Source organism: Rhea pennata, chromosome 4, assembly GCF_028389875.1.
Source record: "Rhea pennata isolate bPtePen1 chromosome 4, bPtePen1.pri, whole genome shotgun sequence".
In the NCBI taxonomy this organism is placed as follows: Eukaryota; Metazoa; Chordata; class Aves; order Rheiformes; family Rheidae; genus Rhea; species Rhea pennata.
The window spans coordinates 29,050,014-29,065,169 of NC_084666.1; the positions used below are offsets into that span (position 1 = coordinate 29,050,014).

The 15,156-nt window shown below is 43.8% G+C and overlaps 2 protein-coding genes across 8 annotated transcripts in view; one reads left to right on the forward strand and one right to left on the reverse strand.

Annotated features, from left to right (window-relative positions):
- Nucleotides 1-2,022, reverse strand: part of SCFD2 (sec1 family domain containing 2) — a 215,584-nt gene extending 213,562 nt beyond the window's left edge. The window contains exon 1 of the mRNA XM_062574522.1: nt 1,245-2,022. Within this exon, the coding sequence (XP_062430506.1) occupies nt 1,245-2,022 (778 nt within the window). The remainder of the gene's footprint in view (nt 1-1,244) is intronic.
- A 3,905-nt stretch (nt 2,023-5,927) lies between these two features.
- Nucleotides 5,928-15,156, forward strand: part of FIP1L1 (factor interacting with PAPOLA and CPSF1) — a 44,297-nt gene continuing 35,068 nt past the window's right edge. For all 7 annotated transcript variants that reach the window (XM_062575558.1, XM_062575560.1, XM_062575559.1 and 4 more), the window contains exons 1-5: nt 5,928-6,048; nt 6,888-6,927; nt 8,824-8,881; nt 11,720-11,823; nt 13,897-13,958. In XM_062575558.1, coding sequence (XP_062431542.1) covers nt 5,967-6,048; nt 6,888-6,927; nt 8,824-8,881; nt 11,720-11,823; nt 13,897-13,958 — 346 coding nt within the window. In that variant the 5' untranslated portion in view covers nt 5,928-5,966. The remainder of the gene's footprint in view (nt 6,049-6,887; nt 6,928-8,823; nt 8,882-11,719; nt 11,824-13,896; nt 13,959-15,156) is intronic.

The window sequence follows — 15,156 nt, forward strand, 5'->3', positions numbered from 1 at the left end:
AACCACAACAGCATAAAAACCCAGTTTCACAGCTGCTTTTCAGCACATTGTTGACAACTACAAACCCCACAGCAGTTCAAGGATACACAAGAACAAATTGTGGGAGTCAGAGCAGAGAGGAGGACAAGAAAAAAGGAAAAAAAAAGTCAGAGATACGTGTGCTGCAGGTTCAACATAGCACCATGCACTTGCTATGGGTCACATGCTAGAATTACATCCTGAATAACTGGCTATGTAGAACACAAATGGAGCCAGGCCCACATTCTGTAATATCATCAATAGTATGAAAGGGCAAAACTGAACACAGGTATATCAATTATTCTCAGAGTTCACTCTTTTCTCTGAAAGATGGTTATTCCCTAAGTGAGAGTCTAATACAAACCCATTCCAGGCCACTGACCCTGCACTTTGTTGGTGACTTGTTCTATCCCTTTTTCCCTTTTGAGAGCACATCTTATCAACTTACAAGACATTAGGTCACATGATTAGCTCACAGGTTGATTACTATTCAAGACATTCTTCTTCTATTAGTTTCTAAGTGGACTCTTACATCACCCTCTAAATTTCACAACTTTTGCACTAGTTCTGCATTAATTGAAAGTATTAATATTACTGTACAGTTCATGCTTATGCTTTTCCTTCCCCAGAAAGGTTCTTGCATAAACAATTTTGTATTGTTTTCACTGGAACATAATGTTTTTCAGTTAAAGTAAGGTCCAGCCATGCACCTAAAAGAGCATGCAGCACTCAAAGGGCAAGTATAATGCTAATAGGGTATAGTAAATATATGCATATACATATACACATAGAGAACTATCTAGGTAGTGTATATATAGGTGTATACCTATACATCATATAGACATAATGCAAAAGGTGGTAACCATGATACATGGAGAAACAGTTCACAGTAACCCACAAAGCATGAACTGAACCCTGCAGAACATTTCCTTCACACCTTGGAGCTCACACTTGGCCACAACTAAGGTCTCCAGCTTACAGCAAAGAAGAGAGGGCAAAAATAAATCCCCTCTACTTCTAGTTAAGACTTCATTCTGGGTTTCCATGACATAGCGTGGAGCAAGGACATGCAGACAACCACCGAGGCCAAGGCATTATACATGCCCACAAGCCTCAGGGGCTCCCGCAGCCACGCGAAAAGCCGCCCACCCGCTGAGCGGCCAGGCTGCAGGGACACCGGCCATCACAGGCAGGTGGGCTCCTAACCGTGGCAGCGGGTTTCTTACCGGCAAGGTCCAGCGTCCTGTCCACGAAGACGACCGAGGCCCTGTGGGGAGCTGCTCTCCTCCTGTTCCTGGCTGGGGCGTAGCTCGCCAGCTCAGCAGCCACGGCCCTGCTGAGGCTCCCCACGGCAAAGCTCTCCTCCCTGAGGCCCAGGGCAGCGAAGAGGGCGTCGAGGCTGCCCACGAGGGCGTGCACGGCCGCCCGCAGCTCGGCAGGCAGGGCGGCCAGGCCGAGCTCCCCGGGGCCGCCGCCGGGGCCGCCGCCGGGCCGAGGGCTGCCACCGCGACGGTCCCGCTGGCGCGGCAGCGGCGGGAGGAGCGGCGCCAGGCCGGGCACCAGGCACAGCTCCGCCGAGACGGGCGCCAGCAGCGGCGGGGCCTGCAGCACCACCTCGGCGTGGCCGCCCTCGCCCATCCACCGCCGCAGCGTCTCCTCCAGCTCGGCCCGCCCGCCGCCCTCCGCCTCGCCGGCGGCCACCAGCGCGCAGTGCCGCACGGCGCCCAGGCCCAGCACGCCGCGCACGGCGGCGGCCGCCCGCCCGCGCAGCGCCCCGCTCACCACGAACACGGCGCGGGCCGCCGCCGCCGCCGCCGCTCCGGGCAGCGCCCGCACGGCCAGCGCCCCCGCCGCCAGCAGCCGGCCCGCGCCGCCGCCGCCCCAGTGCAGCGCCTCAGCGGCCGCCGCGTCCAGGAAGACGACGGCCCGCGGCGCGCGGGCGAGCACGGGCTCCCAGGCCTGCCGGCAGGCGGCCCGCACGTCCGGCGCGGCGGCGGCGGCCATGGCGGCGGCGGGCAGCGCTGACAGCCACAACACCGCGCACGTGCCGCCCGGCGCCGCGCATGGCGTGGCGCGCCCGGATTGGCTGCCCGCCGGCGGGGCGGGGCGGGGCGGGGCCGCGGCCGTGGCGGGGCCCCGCCCCTCGCGCGGCGCTGTGGTAACGGCCGCCGGCCGGGAGAGCGGCCGGACGTGCCGGTGTCGCCACCCCGCCCGCCTTCCCTGGCCAGTGACAGGGAGGAGGAAGGCCCGTCCTCCGGGGGCGGCTCGCGGGAAATAAACTACCCGGCTCGGGCTGTGAGAATTAAAGTGTCTCTTCCGCTGTTAACAGGTGCGTGTGCAACCGTGCAGACGGAGCAGACAGAGGGACAGAGCTGGCTGAGATGCAAATCAAAAAAACCAAACACCGCCCGCACCCCCTCACCAAGAAAATAGGTCATCTTACAGTAAGCAGTTTCCCCAGTGTAGGTCTTCACACAGCCACCACTGCGAAGGCACAGCAAAGTGAATGAGCAGGAATGAGGGGTCGCGGCCAGGTGCTTTAGGTTGTGTGTCTACCAAAAAAGTGTTCATCAAGCCATTCTGCGTTTGTGTTCTCTCTTGGAGAGGGTTGTTTTTGCCACATAAATACTGTGATAGCAAAAGCAGTAAATCCCTGAGAGATGAGAGGATAGGGGATCTCTTTTTTTTTTTTTTTTTCTTTTTTCCCTAGTGGCAGTGCCAAATTCTGACAATATAAGCTGTCTGTGAGATTATGCTTTTCTGTAGCCTACAGTCTGTATTAAGAATATACTGCAGTCCATAGTCCCAGCCAGAACCAGGAAGGACATCTAAGCACTGACTGAATATTCAGTTTTGCCTGACGCATTTTCCAGTGAGGTTAGACATACTGGTAAATACTGAAAGAACAGTTCATTGGGCCGTTTATGTCAGGGTCACTACTGTGCTGGATCAGTATTTTTGTTACACTGCCATAATACATATCTGCAGTTACGGTTCTTCCCTAGAGAATGGACAGTTCACACATTTGCAGATCAGCGCTGTACATAGTATTTTACTTGGGCAACCTCCTTATCATAGAATTAGGAGGATACTTTTTCTAATATTTAGTGGGGTTATCAATCACAACAAAAAGATAAGTAATTTATTACTCCATTTGCTATCTCAACTGGTCATCTTAGTTCTTGTGCTTGTTCAGGTGGTTTCAGAACACTGAAAAACATAACTTACATGGAATCACTAGATTTCCACTAATAAAGTTAAATTCTCTCAGCCTACCTCATGTACATTCCTACATCTGATGCCTCTTCCAAATCCGTATTTTGTGTTGTTCCAACTCCTATCTATTATTTTAACTTTAGGGTATAAAAATTTATGATGTTAAAAAAAGTAAAATTATAACTTTCTGGACTCTTATGATTTGAAAAATGAATGCCAAGAAAAGATTATGAAGGTTAACAACTGAGTCTCTGGGCTTGTACTCAAGCAGAATTATCTCTAAATATCTCTGAGCTTTTGCTTTATGCCTGAATGCTACACACAGAAGCTAGATATGTTATGGCTTGTTCAACTTTTGAGAGATACTGTCTTGCGTTAAAAAGTTTTAGTTCAGTTGTTTTCAGCTATACAGTCAAAGCAGCAGATGTGCTTTCAAGGAAACAAATAGCTTTTTTACTTAATAAATACAGTATAGATTGCAACTAGTTCTGCACATGCCAGTGTTGGGGGAAAAAAAAAGAACTAGCCAGAAGATAAAATGAAGTCAATCAGTATAAAGCATAGTGGTTAAATTACAAAGCAAACTTTTATTAGTAGTTTCATATCATATGTGCAAATCTTAAACTTTTGTGCTAGCAAAATCAGTATTAAAGATTTCCCATACACTTGAAATCCTATTTTTTGTTTCTGTAGGGTAACCCATGAGTGGAGATTTACATGCAGCTTGCAGAAGAGCTATTTGCTGTCCTCAGCCAAAGCTGTTATTTACTTGGGAGCTTGGGAGAAGCCTGTATTTCAGGCTCTAATTCTTCCTGCAGTCTTTCTGCACAGCAGTAAGAAGAAACTGCAAGGTCCTTTCCAGAGGCATATATGGAGTGGATAGGACTGATGGGATTTTCTAACATTTTAGGGTGGAAGTTGAAAGGCCATCTAGTCCAGCACTCTATTTCTGGAAACAAAGTGGAAAATTTGTCAGAGAATTTTTTCTGACCACCAAAGCCAAAAAGAGAAGGTTTTCCTGGGAACGTTGGCAGAACTGGCAGCTGTCATCAGGCCTTAGCCTTGTTTTGTGTGGGCTTCCACTATTCAAGCTACTTGGGAGATTTTTTCACATGAATTTTGTCACATGGCTACCAGCTTGCTGTGATGCCCATTTAAAGGTATCCTATGAGCAAAATCACTCCGTGGATCTGTGTCACACATGTAAAAGAGATTGTGTTCTGCACCTATTAATTTCTCTCAATATTTGTGGTGTTTTCCATGAAACTACTTTCTCTCTTCTTGTTTTTGCACAATCAAAAGAAACAAAACATAAACAGTTCTACTACTTCCTGTAATGTAAGACTAAGGTCAGACCATTTAATGCTCATTAAATGGTCAGGTAAAAACGGGAATGGAAAAAAGGACAAATACTGATGCACTGTAAGAGGTATGACTGTATAAATTTGCTTTATGACAAACAAATGTCTAGAAATGTTTTAGAACAAAAGCACCTTTGTTGACTGCACTGGCGTATAAAAAAAACCCCGCGTGATAAAAATCCTATCCGACTGTAGCATGTCATTCCTGATCTGTTCATGGTGTTGAACCATTTAAAATTCACTGCAGGAGAAAAAATCCCTTCTGAGAAGGTAAATTTTGCTCACATTAACTTTTGTGAAATGTTATGCCCCATGTGAAATGAAGACAAGGTCCTCCTTCAATAATTCAAAACAATTCAAATAAGCTCCCTTGCCCCCAGTGTTGTGGTATGTGTATAATGCAGTCAAGCCCTCCAGTCTGACTTTTCACACGTGCGCCTGCTGTGAAGAGGGGGCCTTTTTCAGTTTTCACAAGCATCCTAAGACAGGAAGCCTCCATTTGTACATATAACCAGTCAAAAACTGTTTCACAGTTTTTGGTAGTTAGGATTTTATCATGAATTTACAGTTGCTGATGCAATATTCACAGACGAGAACAATCCAGCAATAAAAATGGCTTGCTACCTCCCATTGTTGTTAAGATGGAGCAATTTCTTGGTGAAATGCGTAACTACACTGTAACTTTTTGTCACCACACAGAGCAAATGCTAAATTCTTATTGGAGCTTGGAAAAAAAAAAAAAAAAAAGAACAAAATTTGGAGGAAAAGCCTATAAAGCGTTGTTAAACCCAGAATATTACACCCTGCTGGAAAGCCCCTGAGCCGACAGCGAGGGCAGCGGGCAGCAGAAGCCGGTGGCGACGCTGTCCCCCCGGCGGCGGCAGCGGCAGCGGCGGGCACGGCTGTTTGGCCGCGTCCCGCTTACGGCGCAGGAGCGCGGCAGCGCCCCAGGCAGGCGGCAGGCGCCCGGGGGCCGTATGCTGCGCGGGCTGCGGCCCCCCGGGAGCGGCGGCAGGCGCCCGGCGGAGGTGAGCGCGGCGGCCGGGCCGGGCCGGGCCGCGCCGGGCCGGGCCGCCCCCCGCATGCCCGTGCCCAGGGCGCCGCGGGGCCGGGCCGGGCCCGCTTCCTGTGCGTGTCACTCACTCGGCGGGGGAGGGGAAGCGCCGAGCAGGCTGCGGCGGCGGCGGCAGCGGCTCCTCCGAGAGCGGCGGCGGCGGCGGCCCGGGCGGGCGCTCGCACACGCCGGCCGCAGCGCGGCGGCGGCCGGAGGCGGCGGCGGGGCCCCGCGCGGCGCGGCGCGGCGCGGCTGCCGAGCGCGGCGCGGCCTGGGCGCCGCGGGGCCTGGGCGCCGGCGTCCCGCGGCAGGCGGCCATGTCTACCGGCGAGGTGGAGCGGCTGGCGGCGGACCTGAGCGGCGCCGCCGGGGACGAGGAGGAGGAGTGGCTCTACGGCGGTACGGACCTTCCCCGACCCCCTCCCCGCCGCGGCGCGGCGCGGCGCGGCACGGCGGGGCCCCGCCGGGTAGGCCGCGGCGCGGAGCGCGGCCCGCCGCGCCTCGCCGCCCGCCCGGCACCTGCCCGCGGCAGCCGGGCCTGGCCGGCGCCCCGCGCCGCTTTAAAGCCCCCCCGGTCCCGCCACCCCCGTGGCCGCGCAGTCCCCTCCTCCCGGCCGGCCCTCCCGCCGCCGCGGCCTCCCCCGCCGCCCCGCGCGGCTCGGGGCGCAGGGCCCGGCAGGCCGCGCCGCCGCCGCGTGGCCGCCCGCCCGCCCCGGCGCGGCCTGCCCGCCCGCCCCGGCGCGGCCTGCCCGGCGCGGCGGGGAGCGGCGAGCCGCCGCCGGAGGGCCCGGGGCGGGGGGGAAGGGGAGCGTCGTGCGGCCCTTCTCCTTCGGGCGTTGGATCTTCCCTAACGCCCGTTGGGGGAAAGCGCGTAGGTCCGGAGAAGCAGTTCGCCCCCACTGCCAGCGGCCCCCGTTGCGGCGGGCCCGCAGCGCGGAGGCGGGACTGCCCTTTCTCGCGCAAACTTGTGCGGTGCCAGGGCCTTGCTTCACCTTGCGGTGCTGGTGCTACCCATAGAGTAAACCCTGGCATGGGCCTGGTGGCATGGAGCACCGCAAGGGTTCAGGGGTCTGCCTAAAGGAGTTCGTAACTGAAACATTGTGAAAATGTCCAGAATGTTACTGAATAGTAAACTGAGGTGTTCCCTAATATGTTTGGCAAGATACCTGCTGTAGACGGTGTTCAAGGGTTTTAAATATATAATTCTTAACTACTGTGCTTCTTTTCTCTTACGGTAGATGAAAACGAAGTAGAGAGACCAGAAGAGGAAAAGGCTAGGTGGGTATCTTGGCAACTGGAAATTCGGTAGTGTGGCCGCACAAAAAGTTGCATTCATAACATTCTTTTTCCCAGCTGCTTGAAAGGCACCTGAATGCTTACGCTGATGCCTTTGAAAATCCCCTTAATGTAGTATACGTGATCTATACTAGACTGATTTGTTTTTTTCTATAAAATGATTTTACCCAGGAGATCGAGGTACTTGAATATGAAAGTTATTTTAGGTTTTAATTGTAGAGAGATCAATATCTCTTTACAAAATGCCGACAGAACTTTTATTTCTGTAATTACTGTGCTTTGAAATCTCAGCCATGGATCAAAACTTCATTTGTGCTGACTGTTTTACAAATTAAGAATAAAAGACAGCTTGTTCCCAAAGAGTTTGCAATTTAGTTATAAAAAGAATATAAGGAAGCAACAAGTACCAGCTAGTTTGATGTGTGCTTTCCATAACACATCTGCTGGAATTCTCCTTTTTTATTTGATAGATAGTTTAGTAAGGGAGTCTTTGAAAGTAAGGCAGAAAAAGCTTTGGGTGTGTTTAGGGGGACATACTCAAGGCATTAGGGGCTGTATGAGAGACACCAGAAAGATGCTGCTTTGAAAATCTGCTGAGGTTGGTGTTGGTAGTTTGTATCAAGGACTGCCTAGAAGCAGGAGTCTGAATAGGACTGGGAGTTTTGGATACTGAAAAAGAGACATCTCAGATGTTGAGAAACTATGGAAATTGTTGATAGTTAAAAGTAAGTTAAATAAAAATGGGAAGGCAATGCAAGAATGGAGGTATTATTTTCCATAAACTCTTCCATTAGACTGCAGGGATTTTTCAGTCAGAGAACCCTTGTGCTAATAATCCTTGATGGACTTTTTGTCTGTAAGCTTGCTCAGCTGCTGTTTTCAACTGATTTCATCTCTTGAGGTGCACAGTGTGTTGTAGCAGTAAGGACTTTCATCACTTGACTACGTAGGACATCAGTGTGAAGTTGGTTGCTAAATGCAATTATTTGATTCTAATTAGTTCTTGTAAGAAACGGTGGAAGTTTTTCTTATTTACCTTTTCCATGACATTCATGTTTTTGTAGCCTTCTTTTACATTCACTCAGAATTAACCTCTTTTCCAGGACAAAGAATTACAATTTATTTATTTGCTCCTCATTTTGGAAGTTGTTCCATATCAATTGATTCCTTGTGTTCAGTTACTTTTTTTTTTTTTTTTTGACCTGACACCTTTTGTCAATAGTGTCCTTTAAGAAAAGGATCTGCAGACACCTTGATGTTCTACTCTCTTCTGGTCAGTAGTGTCATGCAGTCTAGCTTGGCTGATGATCCCTGTTGTCTGCCTCAATAAGTAGTACTTAAGGACTAAAAGGGCAATGGATTGCAGCTTACCTTTCTTACAGGTTGTTTTTGGAATTCAGAAAGCATGGTGACAGTTACCCCCTTAAAAGCTACCATGTCTGGCCTCTCAGTTTCGGCATTCTTCGTATATGGATAACATAAAGTTTTATTCCGGTTCTGTAGCTAGTCTGTTATTTTACTGGATCTTTGAATCATCAGTCTGCAAGAAAAATAAAACCTCAGTTATTCTCACTTTGTAACTTATGAGAAATTTCAGTTTGCTTTTGAAGGAGCAGGATCCAGGTATAATGCCTTGCTACTTGCAAGTATTTGGCAAACATCCGGTTAGTACGATCACGTTAGTTAAATACTATTCTGCTAATGTAGAGTTATTTTCTTCCAGAAATTTTTTAATTGGAAGTAAACAAAAGATAGCTGAAACCTTGACTGTTCTCTGAAATAATACAGCAATACTTTTTCATTGTTAGCTGATATATATGCATAATAATATATGCATAAATAACTATTTTAACCTTTTCATGTTTGTTTTTGTTTAAGTGCCCCACCTCCACCTGGGAATGAAGAAGAAACTGCGGAAAATGGCGTAGTGAAAACGGTAGTTTTAAATGTATTTTTGAAGTACTATTTTAATGCTTTTACTGAGTAGTCGTAATTCAAATAAGATTTATAATTGAATTAATTTACATGTTAGTGTATGCTTTTTTTTTTTTTTTTCCTTACAGGTGTTTAACACTATCTATAGAAGCTCTGTAGAAACTATTAGATTCCAGCTGCAGTCCAGTTTTTCAAATTAGTTCTAGAAAATAAATATATAGTACTTCCAATTTCTTTAGGGAAAAACTGATAGTTCAAACCTGCTATCTTATTCCAAAGACGTCCATTTAAAAGTGAAACTCTTCCATATTTTTTCCATACTGATAAGAATGGAAAATCTTTCGATTGCTTTTCTGTTTTGAGCATTATAAACAGTAAGCATTTGCAGAACTACGTGAAAAATATGGATCAAAGGTGAGTAACATATGCCTTTCAGAGGCAGCATACCAAACTTGTTTTGTAACTCTTCAGTAGTCAGTGGAATGATGAAGGAGAAAGGACCAAGAAATGAGATTTACAGATAATGTGTTGATAAAAGGCCTCAGCTTACTATAAATAGGAACAACTTAAGACTATTGTGAAAAAACTTGTAGTTTTATTTCAATGGGAAATTTATTAGTTCATATTTTGCAAGAATTCTCTTAGTGTTACCAAAACCAGTGTCATAATATATTTATGCAAATTGTAGGGCCTCCTCCCTCCGATGTTATTGTTATGTAAATGCATCATTGTTATGTAAATTACATTTGTTGCTTTCATTTTGTCTTACCTGTTTCTGTTATGTAAGCTCATTGTTTTAAAATACTAATTATTGTTTTAAAATCTTTATTGTTACGTAAATTGTAGTCACGTGTCATAGCAAGCATGAACTGCACTCCAGCTTTTTCTCTTCTGTGCAACTGCTTATTTATGTCCAATTTGTGTACCAGGCAAGTTAGTAGAAGCAGTAATAAGTAGGGGCTAGAGTTCATCTATGCTTCAATAACTATGGTCTACCTGGAAAGAATGAACTTGGCTTTAGTGGTTCAGCCTCTTGCTGAAGGATTCAACAGGTGTGTGGATGAGAGTAATCTGGTTGATAAAGTTTACTCAAATTCCACAAAGGTCTTGATGATGTTCCTCGCCAAAGGATTTTAAGAAAATTAAGCATCTGCAGGATGAGAGGCAGTGTCCTGCATGGATAATTCACATCTGAAAGATAGAAAACAGAGGACAGAAGCAAAAGTTTAATTTTTGCAGAGAAACACCGCTGAAGGTGAACTTTCTTCACTGGAGTCTTGTGCTCAGCTGTGCTGTTTAAAGTGTTTATAAATTTCTTGGAAGAAAGGAAAGTTGTGGGAAGTTTTCTGCTGATGCAGAGTTATTCAAGACAGTGAAGACAAGGACTATCTGTGAAGAACTGACTGGTTAATAAATGTTTTTTGAAATTCAGTGTAGAAAAAAGGGAAGTGGTGTTCATGGGAAGAACAACAGCTTTACATATAAAATGATGATCTCTGAGCTGATCAGTCACTTAGGAAGGAGGGAGACACTACGATATATAGAAAAATCCTTGGAAATGTTGGTTCAGTGCTTTTTTGGAGTCTAAAAGGCAGTCGAATCTTAGGACTCATAAGGAAACAAATGGAGAACAAATCAGAAGATGAGATTGTGCCACTCCACAAATTCATGGTTTGGTCACACCCCAGATGCTGTGTGCAGATCTGTTCCCTTCACCTCATAAAGGGTTTACTTCAAGTGAAAGAAGTTCAGAGAAGGGCCACGAGGATAATCAAAGTGGCTTCCCTACAAGGAATGGCTGAGTAGGCAAGGATTTCTCAGCATGGAAAAGAGACATATGCAGAATATGATAGAGGTTAACAAAACCATGTATGGAGAGAGTAAAACGGGATTGACTGCCCCTCCAGTATGAGAACTGGGATTATCCAGATAAACTAGAAGGAGCCAGAGTAAAAACAAATAAAAGAAGAGGTTGGATCTTCAGGCAGTAGGAAGTGCAATGGAGTTCCTTGCCAAAGATAATGTGGCAGCTACAAGTTTAAAGAGCTGTTGAGAAATACTAAGTAGACAAACCACTACTGACGCAGGAAATGCCCTGAGCTGATAATAGTCAATAACTGAGAGAGACAAATATCATGTGTTTGCCCTGTTTTTTCTCTTCCCTTTGGTGTCAGGGTGTGAACAAAATACTAGGCTAGATGAACTCGTGGTATAAGTGATATGTCTGTTTTTATTTACCAGCAAGCTTGAAAGTTTTGGGTAATTGGCCGGAACTACCAGTGTCCAGTGCGCTCTTCTATCTGTTTTACAGTTAACCAACTTACTTAAGTCTCAGGCATTACATATAAAGATTATGTTATGAATTGAATAGATAATCTGAAGAGCAGTATGCATCTACAACAGAAACAAGGTTATCTGAATTGCTGTGGATGTGTAATTGATGAAGACAAGAAGCTAGTCTCACGTCTCATTTAGGTTCTTTCCAAAGTGAGGTGGTAACAAGGGTGCTAGCATATATGAGTTAGCTAAAAGGAAGAAGCTATTAAGCAGTGGAAACCATTTTACGCTTGTTTAGAAAATGTCATGTTTCAGAAACAGCACCTTACTATTAAAGATACTATTACCATTTTGACCCAGATGTTTCTAATATTTACAGCATTTCAGTAGATGAGCCTAACTTTTCTGTTAATGCCACTCAGTTCTGAGCTATGAGAAAATAAGAATTTTTTCCCGTCAAAGATTTCTAGAATGGGCAATTTTGTCTGGAATATTTTTATAGTGTAGGTAAGTGACTGCTTTTTGTCTGAGCAATGACTTTTCTTTTTTTTCTTTTTTGCAGAAGGTGACAGAGACTGAGGATGACAGTGATAGTGATAGTGATGATGATGAAGATGACGTTCAAGTCACCATAGGGGATATTAAAACGGGAGCTCCACAGTATGGGTAAGTTATTTGCAAGCATTAACTGAGGGAACAGGATTACATTTAGAGATTAATTCTGACTTTTTAGTATTTGTCACTAAATTGTATACATAAATTATTTTCCATATAGGAATTATTTTTATCAATTTCACAAAGTATTTTTAATGACATAATAACTTTAAAAAAACAGACAATGAAATGAAGAGCTCCTTGAGTTCTTGATGAGGCTGTATATGTTGTAGGAGTTACACTTTGTTCTCAGATTTTGAGAAATAATTGTGTTGAAGGAGAATGGTTTTTTTATTACAGAATTGCTGTTAGATAGTATTTTTAGGGTCATTTTTGACAGTGATATTTGTGTTGCAAATTGTAGAGTGGCAAGCACAGATAACATTAAAAACATTTGTCCTATTTGTAGTGAATACAATACTAATAAGTAGGTAGTTCCTAACGCTGTTCTCCCGATAGTTTCTTTTTCACTTAATGCTTCTGAAGAGCATTGATTTCACTAAAAATCATGAAATTCAAGTTTTCATTACATGAAAGTTTTGTGAGGCAGGTTGTTTATTTGTGCTGGTAATCCTAATATTTTTATGCTTATAAAAATGGAGTGTACCGGGGCTTCATTCTATATAGGCTGCAGGTAGCTCTGACTTGTGTATGTTACTGTATTTTTAACTTTAGAATTCATTGCTATGTAAACAGTGAACATGAAACAATGGAATAATTCATTTTTGAAACATAAATAATATTTTTAAAATTACAGTATGTCGTATCCTAGAGTAACTGTGCAAAAGAACATAATATCAAAAAGTGACAATTCTTCAAGTTCCGTGTTTTTCTGCTTTCAACAGCTTGCAAGCAGTGTTGCATGTGGTGGTGTAGGCAGTCAACTCAAATTTTGTGACAGTAAAGTATATGTTTAGACTAATACATTTGCTGCTGCTCTTTCCGTGAATACAGAAAAGAATAAGCAGCTAGTTAATTAGAGTAGAAAGTTTTGTGTTGAAATGGTTGTTCTTTTGAAAAATCTTTTTTTCTGAGCAAATTATACAGAAAGTTTATGGAAGGGACAGACTTCTAAAATAACCTTAACATTGCTGTTCATTTTAACTTCAATTTAACAAATTCCTATATAGGATTAAATGATTTTTATTGTTGATCACTTTTTTAAAATAATATTTTTTTTTAAAAAAAAACCTTATGTACAAATACAATTTGGCAGATCATAAGGGTAAATGTTTTGTGTCAGTTTTGTATTACTGTACAGATCCAAATGAAAAATAGAACTGCATGTGGGGTAGTACTGTAAACTGTACACTGCCTTCTAGTTATGTGGTAATCTCATTTTGTAATTTTTAAAGTAGCTAAATCAGCTTAGTGCCTTGATTTCTGATTACATTTTTATAAGCAAAGCGCTCTGTCCAATTTGGGTTGTCACTGTGTGTTCTTTTAGAAGGTGAAACGTGTGTTCAGTTTGTTGGGGCCTGTTGTGTGATGGGACAAGATAGATTCCTCTTCTTTCCCCGCCCCCAGTTGGACAAAAGGATAGGTGCTTGCTAAAATTATATTGAAACACACAGACTTTCAGTCATTTTAGAGGAATGCTTGTATTTTCCACATACATACAGATTAAATGAAGTAACTATAAAAACAGAAAAGATACATAAAACCCCCCCCAAGAAAGTAGAAAAGGTTTACTATCTAAACTCTTTCTTTTTCATTTTGTTTTTACCCTATTCCCCACACTGTCATTTGTATCCCTAAATGAACTCCGTTTTTCCTTTCTTTCTTCTGGTTCTGTCCACTCTTGTTTCTATCACGGCCTTTATCCTTTCAACTCAGGAAGAGTGACTGGGACTTGCTTCACAACTGTTTGTTAGTTGGAGAAGTTGCTACTGAGCATGGAAAGGTACACTCTCTTGCTCCTAGGCTGATCTCTTTTACAGTGTTACCAGCTTGGAAAGCTAGAGATTCAAGATGGTGATTGAGCCTAGGTCCAGTTTGTTTCTGGGTCTAGCTAACTCTTGTTTTGTTAAGTTTTGCTTTTTCTTTTGTCTTACTCTCTAATTCAATTATGTTAATTTCTTTAAGCTATGGAACGGCCCCTGTGAATCTCAATATTAAGACGGGAGGGCGAGTTTATGGATCTTCTGGTAAGAAAATTTATGTGGTAATATTAGTAAAAATGCAAAAAAAAAAAATCAGTAATCTGATAACCCACATCTATGTGTGTTTACATAGTCTGTATTTTTTAGTTATAGGGTGTTTACAAAATGTTTTGGTGTGATTGACAGCAAACTAGACAAATGTAAAATTACTACTGCTATAAAACTGTTCAATGTTTATTGCGTTATTTCTGTTAAAGCATCTAAAACCTGGGTCCATATACGTATCTTTTTTTTTTTTTTCCTTTTTTTTTTTTTTTGTCTTCAGCGGCATGGTTGCCAGAGAGTGGATGGTTTGGGGGTTTTTGTGTTGTTTTTTGTTTTAATTTAAGCTTATAAGGTCGGGGAAAATGTGTAGTCTTGCAGGTACATAACCTCTTTTTTCAGGTCACTTATTGCTGTCATTTAAGGTAAAAGTAATTATATGCAGATGTTTATGCAGTCTTTATTTCCTGACAATTTCATTTGCATGTCATCAGTGATTAATGGCATAAATATTAATCTGATGACATTTATCAGGATTGATGTTTGTCCAGGATATCATGATGTTTTGTTACTGTCCATCTGTAAAATGTCTACCTTAAATTATCTGGAAAAGCAACAATAGAGAGAGTTATAGATACTCGTGGCATTATAATTCTGGAGTTCAATTCTAGCGTTTTACAGATTCATAAAATCAAGTTGTGACATGCATGTTTTTAGTAATACATAAAATCAGGGTTCAAGATAGGAGTACTAGATCACACCTAAATGTGGAACCACATGAAGAGGTTTGTGCGTAAGAGTCATTTTGAATGGGCTGTTAATGAGTGAGTTGTTTAAACAGTCATCTGTCTCCTACGTTTTATTGTTTAAATGTTATCTGTAAAGCCTTGAATGGAAAGTGATTTTGACTCTTAGGGGCCATTAGAGGTCCTAAAAATGTTGGAAAAAGTAAAATGCAGTGAACAGCAGATAAGACAACTCTGATTTTCTGGCAGGGAGCAGTAGGAGAAGCTTCATAATTCACCAACAATTAAATGATTCTTTGAATGTGCCAGAGGCTCAATTCTTATGTTGACTTCTTAGGTAAATCTGTGCACAGGGACTTATAGTACTGAGGATGCAATAAAAGCTGAAAAAGAGCAAGCTATATGGTCTGCATTTTTCTGTCGAAGGTTTGTGTTTAAGAGGAGGAGATAGATAT